Raw genomic sequence first — 13,380 nt, 5'->3', positions numbered from 1 at the left:
GTCCGGGAAGATCCCACATGCCACGGAGCAACTAAGCCGGTGCGCCACAACTACTGAGCCTGTGCTCTAGAGCCTGCGAGCCACAACTACTGAGCTCGTGTGCCACAACTACTGAAGCCCGCGTGCCTAGAGCCCGTGCTCCACAACAAGAGAAGCCACCGCAATGAGAAGCCTGTGCACCACAACCAAGAGTAGCCCCCACTCTCCGCAACTAGAGAAAGCCCGTGCGTATCAACAAAGACCCAGCACAGCCAAAAATAAATAAATAAATTAAATAAATTAATTAAAAAAAAAACAAAAAACAAATACTAGATATTGTTAAGTTTGCTGTGTACCAATTTTTACTTAGAGTTAATGAACACCAGATAAATTTAACATAACATATTATAGAAAACAAAAAATAATTCAGGCTAAATTTTTATTATACTTTTTAAAAGAATAAATTACAATTCCTCATCATTTTGATTCTAACAGCATATATAATTACAAGCTTTATTAAAATATGCAATTTAAAATTATTCTTCTCATAGATTTATTCATGAGGAACTATATAGATAAATTTCCTATTAAATCCAGATTGAGATTTATATATTTTGGTCCAAGGGACTACAATATATTCTGTAATTAATTAGACTGATCTGTGTAAAGTATCTTTTGGTGACTACATCTAAAAAGTATAAAATCTCAAAGATCACTCAAGAAGATACAGAAGCTGAATTTCTCACTAGCAAATCATCTCAAGATTTCTTCACTAATTCATTTTTCCATTCATCAGACATTTGTTATGCAATTACTTTATGTCATTTCCTATATTTAAAACTGGTGATATAAATACAAATAAGATGCATAAAAATAAGCACATGATGGAATAATGATGAAGCTTATATGATATGACTGGAAACTGCAGAAAAGTTTACAGAAAGTAAACATTCCAATCCATTTTAAAGAATGACTGGGAATTTGCCTTATAAAATGAACTCTAAGTGTTTATTTAATGGTAAAATTTTATGACACAATTGCTCTCTGAGTGAGAACAACATCCCTCAGAACACTAGATCTTGTCCTCTAGGCAAAGCAAGGAGAAGCATATTGCAGACTGACACTAGATTTCCTTTTTTAGCTTATCTTCCTTCCACTAGTATGTTCATGTTGTTTAAAGCAATGTCCCATTGAATCCATCTATTTCATTAAGGCAATTGATAATTTCTGAAAGAAATGATTGTCCCCCCGCAGTGTATGGTTACCCCAATCTACTAAAAATTGGTTCAAATTTATCATGTTAAGCATTAAAATAGAGCAGATATGTTTTAAGATATCAATTAATATGCTCAGTTACTATAATTAACATTTGATAAGACCAAAACCCCTGAACACAAAAAAACACAACTACACAAAAACTTCATACTGTTCTATCACCATTAATAGAAAACTTTGCTTTCCATTTTTAAATTATGTTTAATAAAGAAAATGACTGAATTCATCAATGGGTGCTATGTCCACAAAAGGGCAAATGTAATCTAACGGAAGGTGACAGTTTTATTGTTAGTCTTTTCCAATAAATTCAAAATACATTCATGGAGTTTCAATGGTAATTCCATCTTATTGAATCAAAACAATTAAAGAGTCATGAAATGGAGAAAGAGCTGAGCATTCAAATGTAAATAAGAAAATTAAGATTTTTTCACCATTGTAGGTCTCAGATCTAATATTCTTGAGGACCACTTTGCTCAGCGTATAACGCCAACTTTTAAAGTTCAAATTCGTTATACAAATTAGACAGGCGTTTATCAATGATGTAGTTGAGATCTCAATTTCCAAGTAATGTATTAAATTGTTAAGTTTTGAAATATAGAAAACTATAGAAATATAACTTGGATAACTCAGAATGTTAGGAGATGAATTACTTCCCACAACCTAGTAAGTACAATAGAAGTGAGAGAAGGGCAAATGAGCATGGGATGGGGCCAGCTAAGTGAGTGTCAAAAAGGTATTAATTCAATGACTAAAAAGAATGACTTCTCTTCATCTGTTATCTTTTCTGCTTTTAAGGTTTGGTTCTTAAGAAATTGTCACCATTCATGGCTGATGCATAACAGAAAGAAAGAATAAGGCAGGAGAGAGTTTGCAGAATGAGGCTTTGTGATATGATCAGAGCCCAAATTTTAACAAAATGACTGATAAGTCTGGTCTAAAAGAAGAACCAATCCCACATCTATAAGACAATGATTAACTTTCAAACTTTTAAAAGCCAGCAAACTATATGATTTGCTATATACATCACCTCAATAATTCTGCCAAAACTCTTCACACATCTCCCTTAAATATGAAAGAAAAGTTAATTGGCTACAAACAGATGATCCTGCTTTTTCTTATTTATTGACTAATGATTTGGAAAAATAGGAAAAACACATGACAGTATGTTTACTTCTGCTTACCTTCCTTTTCTATTGCTGATCCTGTAACATGAAATCAGCATTCTTTTTTTTTTTAAACATCTTTATTGGAGTATAATTGCTTTACAATGGTGTGTTAGTTTCTGCTTTATAACAAAGTGAATCTGTTATACATATACATAGGTCCCCATACCTCTTCCCTCTTGCATCTCCCTCCCTCCCACCCTCCTTACCCCACCCCTCTAGATGAAATCAGCATTCTTAAAGAGATGCATCTCTTTCAATCGGTGTAGAAGAATTTTTTAGTCACGCATACATATGTTGGCCACATCTAATTATGGAAAATGTTTGTCGCTGTATGCAAACAATTCGAAAATTGTCACCCACACTTGGGATAATGACAATAATAATGGTTGTAACATATTAGTTCATTGCTAATTCAATATACTAGTAATTTCTTAAAGAATTAAGTGTCCTATTTTCTAGGAGGCCTTTGCTCTGATGTAAGCATCAAATAAAATAAAATACTTATTTGCCTTTTAACCGCTTTAGGAACAAGACTGTAAAGAGCTAATTTTGTGTAAATACTGTGAAGTCTTAAGAGAATTTTTTAAAGGACAATTAATGTGCTTAAAGTTCTCTGGTAGCAAAATATAAATTTTTATAATAATATTTATTTTTATATTCCACTTAATTAGTTTATTATGCCAAACTATAACATTACATTGAAGTCCCAAGAACTGCCAATATTCCATGCTTAACTGACTCAGACAAAAAGTTCATGATTTTGCACACTTTATTTTATATTCTCTACTTCCTGAATTTATGCCTTTGTTTTGAAAAGACACCCAATCCATTGGAAAAATTAAGTTTAAACATTTTTCTGTAATGTGTAAAATCAAAAATGATACTTACTTAGGCTGAGAAAAGGACATAATAAATCTCTGTGCCTGATTATGAGATTCTAATCTGTACTACAACACTTCATTTCAGTGCTTCTTTGAAATCCAACAGCATTCTTCATCAGCATATCATCAAAAAACTTAATATTATTTAAAGCAAACAAACTAAGACTTTAAAGTTTTGAAACTGTGTTATGTCTACTTTAAAACTGTATTATGATGTTGATTTGATGAAAGCTAAGTTCTATTTGCTGTGGGGGTAACATTTACCCTGTAGTGACAGCAGTTTAAATTTCAATCAGTTTTAACCTCTAGAAATGACTTATATTGACTGGGCTTAGATACCATCATACTTACAACCAATTCAGTTACATTTTGTCATATTGGAATCAACTGGATGATTCTAAAACTGAATTAGGTCCATTCAGACCTATAGCTAAAATACTATTGTTTATACCACTTATATTTGTAATATGTGTCAAGTACACCATAACAGAATTTGCAAAAGGTAAACATTTTGAGACAAGAATTTTTAATCTAAAAAAGTAGGATTGATTCCAATATAGTATTATTTTCAATCAAAGGGTTTTTGTTACATTATTCATATAGAAAACTCATAAATTACCCTTCTAGAATTTAACAGAAAACAAAGAGAATGTACATTGTCTACTAGGATAGGGTTTTAATAGCTCAAAATAAATTCTGCAAATAATTTTTTAAATCCCTAAACATCAGAATCTGGATTGAATGTCATAATTATATGTCCCTTAAATTTAGTCTGCAAATTAAAAGTTTACCCAAAACTAAGGCAGAACAATAAAATCACATGTAGCTAATGACAACTTACAAAGGTTAATTTTCCTAGATTCCTTTGGGAAATATGGGACATTCTGGGCTATTGTTAGAACAATTTGTGTCTGTGCTTTTGAGGTCTCTAGAAGAATATATGAGGAGCAATTTGGTGTTATGCTAAGTCCCAGAACATACTGAAGTGAAGATGTTTCCAAAGGAAAGGAAGACTTGAAGCTATAATGCAGTGTGACAGATAAGGGTAGAATGAGAAGCGAAGAAAGGTGTCTTGGAGTTGAGGGTAGGAATAAGGTAGCCTTGAAAAGAATGTCAACCAGGAGCTAATAGAGACTTACACTATTAGAAACAGCAAAACTGACATATGAGAAACAGCAAAATGTTAGGCAGGGTTCAATCAGTGCAACACATACCTTAAAAGGGCTTTGAATAAGAGGGTGTCTCCAGAGATGTCTCTGAAAGTGCCATGTGTCCCTAGGATGAACATGTGTCCTGATTTGTCCTGGACCATTTCCATTTATACCCTTTTCTCAGCATAACTAATAAAAGCATTCCCATTTGCTCTTCAGTATGTTTCCTGGTCTGGATAATTAAATTATATGGTTAGTTTTGGGTGAAAAACAAACCCTGAGAGAATGATTTGTATGCTAAGTGATTCATTAAGGAAAGACTCCCAGAGGAAATGGGTAAGGGGATGAGAAAAGCAGAACAGGAAAGGGGAAGAAGCCAAGGAGAATATGAGTTCATGCAAAGTCCTACTGAAGGAGGCTTTAGCTTGATCCCTCAACAGATGTTTGGAGCATAAATTACACCTCAGAGTTAATCCCATCCTGAGGAGAGGGAGCTGGGTTTTCATTATCCTGTACCCTAGTCATCGGCAAAGAGTGTTCCTAGGTGCTTCCAGCTCTGTGTAGGATTAGGGGAGGTGGCTCCAACGGCTGAGGACAGTCCCCCAAGAAAAAGCAGTTGTGAGTGGCAGTCTTGGGTATGGAAGGGCACAGAGAGATAAATTAGAGATAAGGGATCTGGTCAAAGCACCAACAGCAATCACTACAGTCACCCTGTGTGGCAGCCTCTAGAGGGCTCAAGAGACTCACTGACCCATTCTGCATAGACTTTATTAAATTGGGTTCCGTGGATGATTCAGGTGAGTCTGTCACATCTCAGGAAATTGTATGATTGATTTTTCATATCGGTATATATATGCATATTCCTAGAGAGAGAATAATATAGCTTTCTTCGGATTATTAAAAAAAGTCCATGATCCAAATGAGATTATGTAGACTTCACAGGAGAAACTTCAAGAAACCTAGTGTTTTGTGTAATCCATATATGTGTTTTAGGTAAAGAGATAACTGGTCCAATTCCCCCAATAACCTCATGTGGGTAAAATAGATTTTTAAATTTTTTGTATATTCTCCTTCAGAAGTAAGAAATAAATAAGCCCGGGAATCCAATGAGGTTGGTTGGAAACTCAGACTCACTAGGTGGCCTTAAGTCAGCTAGTGATGCTGAATTTTAATCCTTCTGAAGAAGGATTTATCTGGGCAAATAAGTGTTACCAAAAAAAAAAACTGTCATTTTTTTTCCCTTGCCAACCTATCAGTGGACTCCAGATTTAATCAAAAATTGATCAATAAAATTGTCAGAAGAACCTTTGTGAGGTTGTAGGAAATATGGAATAAGCTCCTTTCGCAAGTGAGCTAACAAACTTTTCCATTTTCCTTGCTATCAGGACAACTACATGTTGGATACTCTCTTGAACACAGTCGTGCAACACAGCTCCTAACTAGGCCAATAATGAATAATTTATTACTTTTCTTCTCACGTACTGATCACCACTTTCAGCACCAGTACTGCTGATACCTCCTAATTCTTACTTGCCTCACGACACCTTAAAAGTGTGATGTTAGTGTTTGTTCATTTATTTCTAAGACATTTAACAACTTCTTAGTATGAGAGATGCAAAAACGCAGTTGTTCTTTCAAACTGTCATCTTTAATTTTCCTCTCTCAAATGGTTTTCTTTCCACTGTGAACTGTGTAATGTATTCTTCTTAATTAAAAATTCTCAACATCTAATTTTAAAGGTATTTTCTATCTAGTCATTCTTATCTCTGAGAGGTTTTCATCACATTACCATTTTTCCACACCACTTAATGAGAAACACAAGTCATTCAAATGAGAAAATTAACCATTAAATTGAAAAGAAACACTAAAAATTAAATAATTATTTGTCTGTCAAAATAAAGTTCCAGGACCAATTTGTAAGTTGAAATAATGATCAACACGAAAAGCTACATATCTTCTCTGACATTTACCTAACATTTTCTTCATGTTATAATATGAAGAAATCATGCTTATATGCTTATAATCATGATATTTCTCTCATCAAATTCAAACTTTTTACAATTCTCAGTATCTTTCATAATTCATACTTTACTTCTACCATCAATTCCTGACATCCCCCATCTGTAAAAGCTTCTCTACATGGATTGATTTGATTAATACCCTATGTCTCATTATATTTCATATGGCTTCTTAGTCCTACACCCTAATTCTTTCATTCCATCTTTTCTCTTTGGAGCAATTTCTAGGAAACACTACTTAGGTTTCAAAGGTCCTGATCTAAAAATCAGCAGTAACCACAATGCCTAAGCGGTTAGATGAAAAAAGGTTAGTACAATATGAAAGTGTGTTCTTCTTTTCACCTTTTACACCAAGAGTTGCATATCCTAAACATTCTCCCACATTCACCAGCTCTAAATCCCCCTTCAATCTGAATCCAGAAACCATTATTAAAACTTAGTCTCTGACAACCAAAGCAGCATGGAAATTGCTGGGGAAACCGAGGGTGGGAACCTAAAAGGTACCCCAGGCTCTTGCAGAGTGTTGTGTTTATTAAGAGGTGATATGCACTTCTTAATGCTGGCTCTTAATGCTTCTTTACTCTCTTCCTCCAACCCTAGTTTACCAAGATGAAACGTCTAGGAAAATAAACAAAAATCATCAGTAAATGATAAAATCTTCTGGACACATTTCAGAAAAAAGTATGTGGAATTTTCCTAACTCTTTTAGGACTGCTGTAGCAAGTTGCAAAGTGTTTCTAATGCCTGCTCTGTGTCATGTTTGGCAAAGGAGAGAAAGAAGATGTCTGACATACTTAAACCCAGGAATATTAAGTGATTGCTATATTCATTTCACATGTTGCTAGCTTTTTAATGAAATATTGAGAGTGGGTTCTATATACGTAGTAATTATTTTTCCTGATATCTATGATTACAAGACTGAGGACGAAATTAAGGAATCGTCTTGTAACATGTAGATAAAATGTTCTGAATAGAGAATTTGGTTACTAGTCTAAGCACTGATAACACCAATCACAGTATCTTGACTCAGTCAAATCCAGTTCATCTTCAGCCACAAAGGCTAAATTTATATACAGCCAAACTGAATAGTTAAAAAAACTAATTTACTTTTCGTTTTACTTTGGCACTGTAAGAGTCCTGTCTGCTTATTTTTGTACTTGGCCAAGTATGTTTGGGAAATGTGTGCATATTTATCAGAAAATCCTTGCTGTCTAGTGGACAAAAAATATATATAATGAGCAAGGTGTCAGCCCCAAATTCCAGCATCTTAGACTGTGGATATCTTCAATTAAAGGAAGTGATGGATCATGAAATGCAAACCCATTCAAAGATTTTGTTTTAGTACCTAGAAACAATCTTTTGCAACCATCTATGATTATGTTACTCAAATAGACTACAAATAAAAATAAGAAAGTAGATTTTCTGACTTTTTTAGCTCTTTCAAGAAATAAGACTCTAAAAGACATTACAAGACAACACCAAACGCTGACTAGCATGTGCAGCAACAGGAACCCTCATTCATTGCTGGTGGAAATGAAAATGGTACAGCCACTTCGAAAGACAGTGTGGCAGTTTCTTACAAAACTAAACATACTCTTATTGTATAATTCGGCGCATGTACTCCTTGATATTTACCCAAAATAGCTGAAAAGTTATGTCGGCGCAAAAACCTGCACAGGGATGTTTATAGATGCTTTGTTCATAATTGCCAAAACTTGGAAGCAACTAAGCTGCCCTCCAGCAGGTGAATGGGTAAACAAACTGTGATACACACAGACAATGGAATATTATTCAGTGCTAAAAAGAAGTGAGCTATTAAGCCATGAAAATACATGGAGAGACCTTAAATGCGTATTACTAAGTAAAAGAAGCCAATCTGAAACTATATGATTCCAAATATATGACATTCTGAGAAGGGCAAAACTATGGAGACAGTAAAGAAGACCAGTGGCTTCCAGGGCTTAAGGGGGAAGTATGGGATGAATAAACAGAGCACAGAGAATTCTTAGGGCAGTGAAACTACTCTGTATGATACTATAATGATGAATACCTGTCATTATACATTTGTCAAGACACAGAATGTAAACCCCAACAGTGAACCCTGCTGTAAACTATGGACTTTGGGTGATAATGATATGTCTGTATAGGTTCATTGATTATAACAAACGTACTACTCTGATGAGGGCTGTTGATAGTAGAAGAGGTTGTGCATGTTTGGGGCCAGAGGTTGTATGGGAACTCCCTGTACCTTCTGCTCCATTTCTTGCTGTGAACCAAAAAATGCTCTAAAAATAAATTCTATTTTAAAAAGACATTTTATATTCTTTTGAAAGTGTTTATTGAATAAAGGACATCTTTAGTAAGTTTTAAGCTGGTATGCCCAGTGGGTAGCATAGTGCCTAGCACTCGCAGTTATAAATAATGGTGAATGGAGATATAAAGTGGAGAAAGAAGAAATGTGCTATTCAAGATGATAACAGTGAATTAATTTTTTTTCAGGTAAGTTTGGGAAACAATTGACTTCTTCATAGCAAGTACTTATCATGGCTTTTACTATGTTAATGCATCTTATAATTATCCATGAGGTTTATATCACACCATATTCTACAAACTTACTTGATAATAAACTCATTTTTTGTAAGCATTTCTTTTTTAAAAAAATTAATTAATTAATTAATTTTTGGTTGTGTTGGGTCTTTGTTGCTGTGCACAGGCTTTCTCTAGTTGCGGCCAGCCGGGGTTACTCTTCGTTGCGGTGCACGGGCTTCTTATTGTGGTGGCTTCTTTTGTTGCGGAGCACGGACTCTAGGCGTGTGGGCTTCAGTAGTTGCGGCATGCAGGGTCAGTAGTTGTGGCACACGGGCTTAGTTGCTCCGTGGCATGTGGGATCTTCCCATACCAGGGATTGAACCCATGTCCCCTGCGTTGGCAGGCAGATTCTTAACCACTGCGCCACCAGTGAAGTCCCTGTAAGCATTTCTTGAAGTCAGGAACTGGCTGAACATGCTTTTGGAAATGCTCTTATTCACTGTGTTGTATCCATTTGGTTGTCAGAACTGTCATATCTGATAGATAAAATTCATTCTGCCAATATTCTTGACCACATAAAAATAAATGAAGCAAGACTCCTACCCTTAAGAACTTTATCCTCTGTGTGTGGATGGGGGAGAGGGCAAACATTTACTGTACCGCTTAGCAAATGATACGATAAAAATATACACAAAGTACAGATTTACTAAATATGTAAGAAGTTATTATTGTTCTAAACCTGGGGTCATCAAACTACAGACTGTGAGCCAGATCTATTTTGCATTGCCTGTTTTTGTAAATAAAGTTTTATTGGAACACAGCCATGCACATTCATTTATGTATCATCTATGGCTGCTTTTCCACAATTGAGTAGTTGTGACGGGCCATCTGGTCCACAAAGCCTAAAATATTTATTATCTAGCCCTTTACAGAAAAGGTTGGTCAATTAGGTAAATGTAAAAATAACTCACTCTTACCCATGGATGCTCTAACTGGAGGAATTAATGGAGCCTTATGGAAAGTCTGCTAATTAATAGAGAATATTATTATTTCATCAGAAATTTTGTACGTTCCATAAAACATGGCCAAATATTGATGCATTCTAATGTGGTAGGATGATCCCCTGTTCAGAAGTCAGGAAAATCACGTCCTTGTTCTCCTCATGTAAAACTATCTTTGGATTACAGAATCTAATTTTTCTGCTAGTTCTAAAATATATTTATTTTCATTTAACACCTACCTTGGCTAAAGCTTCTATGCATCTATATTATAGCCACTTGAATATTGAATTTTCATTTTATTGAGGGCAAATTATTAACAGGTGTGCTCTGCATGGAGTAGAATTCAAAAAATAATAGAGAGGATACTAGACTAAAACCAAGAAAGATCTTAGACCCCACCACTTGTTTTTTTGGGGTTTTTTTCACTTCATAGGAATAAACTGATTTTTTAAAAAAGTATTCTTAAGGTAAAGGGCCAAAGAGATGATTTTTGGAAACTTTTGAATGAGGGACTAGAAGAATCTTTAGCTATTTTTTTAAAATAAGTTATTTTTTTTTTCAAATAACAATGAGGGATTTTTCTTCCCCTACCTGAAACTACCAAATTCATAATTTTTAATAATCAAAAATACCAGTAGAATAAAACAACTGGTTTCATTTATTGAATTTACTGGCCATTTCACTTAACTGTCCATTTGTTTAGATAAGTTATTTTGGCATCATAATACTAAATCTGTGTTCTTTTCTCCCTTGGTTGTTATGCTGTCACTTTTCATTTATATTCTTAGATTCAAAGAATCATTGTGAATGCATGAATAATGCAACTATAGTTATGAAGGCACTCAGTTTCTTTAATTAAATTTATTTGCCTGAAGCTTATGACATGTTTTAAAATATCAGTAGTAACAGCATTCCACTCTGGGATAGCTGGTGCTTTAATGTCTCTTCTTTCTTAAACACCTCATGAAGAAGCCAGAGATTTTCTTCATATAATAAGCTCAAACTAATTTTAAGATACTATCTAAATAAAGAATTTTTAAACCTGCCTATCATGTCTTTCTAAACGATTTATTTCAACAAGCACTTTGCTTTAAAAACTTAAAACAAAGTTTAAGTACAGTATATAATTCCTATTTTCATCTTGATTCCAATTATTACAAAAATCAGAGAATATTATTTTACCAATAGCAAAATCTTTATATAGACTGATAATCTGATTCTTCTTTAATTCTAGTGCCTTCTTTATGAACTCCTACTCAAGGCCTAAACTATGCTCTTTTAAAAATAGCAGTAAGAGTGGTGTAGTTAGAACAGCCAAGACTGAAAATCCAGTCTTTCTTCAGCCCATGCATTCCTATCATGCTTTGGAAATCTGTGGAGATGACGTGGTCTCTCTAAGTCATTTATGTCAACTGTTAATTAATTTGATAATATCATATACTTTAAAATTCATAAGTCTTTCAGTTTTTAGGAACTTTTTTACAGTTTATTACTTGAGGTTCTATGCTGACAGGATATTTATGATTATGCATGCAAAATTTTGTTATTACATATCTTTCATACCCATTTTTCTATTAATGTATTCTGAATTATTCAAATTTTTACTTAATATTTTATTGCAATAGCGTCTATATGTTCCTCTTATATTGTGACTTTTTACCATGATAAATTTGAAATGCTTAAGCATAGCTTAAATTGGCTCTTATCTCTTTCTCTTATGTCAAGTTTCACTGCAAAAAGAGCATTATAAATCTACTTTCTAGTAGATTTTTTTTCTCTTAAATCGAGTATGAGTATCAATCATATTTCTCATTATTGTGTGAACCATTTTCTATGCTTGATAAATAATATAAATGCAGAAATCCAAGAGGTTCAATACATCCTAAACAAGATAAAAAGACAAAATCATACTTAGGCATGTACAACTACCAAATACCAAAGATACAAATGTAAGATATAAGAAAATTCTAATACCAGTCAGAGGAAAAGAGACACCAAATCCAGAAGAATAAACATAAGAATAAATGCTAACTTTTCACCATAAACAACAGAAGCCAGAAGGCAATGAAATATATCTGTAAAGGAGAAGGAAAACTGTCAATTTAACATAATCTATCCAGCAAAAATATTCTCCAAAAGTGAAAATTAAAAAAAGAAAATTTCAGATAAACAAAGGCTGAGAGAATTTGCTACCAGCTCTTCAGTTTGAAGAGCATGAAACCACTTATAAACATGTATGTACAAGAATTGAAGAGCAACTAAAATGAAAAATATTTTAAACATAAAGGACTTCCATTATTTTCACTAGTTTCTTTGAAAGACCTTTGAATTTTAGAGCAAAGTCACATTGTATTGAGGGATATATAGCATATGTATTCATAAAATAAAAGAAAAACATACCACATAGGATGGGAAGACTTTAAATGAAAGTATACCATTGTTAAGTTACGATACAATACATCAAATGGCATATGATTAATATATAATAAAATGCTGAGTTAAAGATACATGTTATATTCTCTAGAAACTCCTCTAAACACACACACACACACACACACACACACACTCACTCACAAAGATGATTAGATACAGATACAAGAGAAAAGTTAGAACTGAATATTAAAACATATTTGATTAAAATAAGAAAAGTAAGGAGTACCAAGGAAAACACAGAAGAAAGAAATAAAATAAACAAGATGATAAAGCCTTAACAATAGCCCAACCATATCAATAACTAAGTGGACTGAGAAAAATCTAATTAAAAATCAGATATTATCACAATGAATTAAAAAGAAACAAGGGAAGGGTGGGAGGGAGATGGAAGAGGGAGGGGACATGGGGATATATATATACATACAGCTGATTCACTGTTGTACAGCAGAAACTAACACAACATTATAAAGCAATTATACTCCAAAAAAGATGTTAAAAAATAATAATAAAAATAATAATAATATAATAATAATTATAATAATTATAATAATAATAATAATGTTAAATAATAATAATAAATAGAAACAAGATCTAATTACAGGTAGTTAAGAGAGTAAGCACTAAAGTAAATAAAGACACAGATTGTTTGCCAGTTAAAGAATGGAAAAAAATGTGTACAAAGTAAATACTTACTATGAGAAAGCTAGTGTGTCTAAAATACATATGAAAATAGAGAATAAAAACTTCAATTTGGGGAGTATTATCAGAATAATGATTGATATTTCATAATTACAAAAGGATGAATTCACAAAAAGTTCTAACCATTTTAAATGTGTATGTACTTAATAACAAAAGTTCAGAGAATGTGAAGCAAAAATTGATACAACTAATGGAAGAAATAGACAAACCTGCCAACATGGTTGGAGAAATTCACACTTTTTTTTTTC

At 33.3% G+C, this 13,380-nt stretch overlaps 1 protein-coding gene and 1 long non-coding RNA gene across 7 annotated transcripts in view; one reads left to right on the top strand and one right to left on the bottom strand.

Annotated features, from left to right (window-relative positions):
- LOC309632498 (uncharacterized protein) overlaps positions 1 to 13,380 on the bottom strand; it is a 615,011-nt gene that overhangs the window by 252,175 nt on the left and 349,456 nt on the right. Inside the window, exon 10 of one of the 6 annotated variants that reach the window (XM_082400159.1) lies at positions 2,476 to 12,075. The exons of the other annotated variants lie outside the window; for them this stretch is intronic. Coding sequence (XP_082256285.1) covers positions 11,978 to 12,075 — 98 coding nt within the window. The 3' untranslated portion in view covers positions 2,476 to 11,977. Of the gene's footprint in view, positions 1 to 2,475; positions 12,076 to 13,380 lie in introns of those variants that run through there. 6 annotated transcript variants of the gene reach the window in all.
- Positions 1 to 13,380, top strand: part of LOC309632550 — a 385,961-nt gene that overhangs the window by 49,366 nt on the left and 323,215 nt on the right. The window lies entirely within an intron of this gene.

This window comes from Balaenoptera borealis, assembly GCF_965194805.1.
Source record: "Balaenoptera borealis genome assembly, chromosome: 7".
NCBI classification, from domain to species: domain Eukaryota; kingdom Metazoa; phylum Chordata; class Mammalia; order Artiodactyla; family Balaenopteridae; genus Balaenoptera; species Balaenoptera borealis.
Note: the sequence above shows the minus strand (reverse complement) of the source record. Positions and strands in the feature narration are given on the sequence as shown.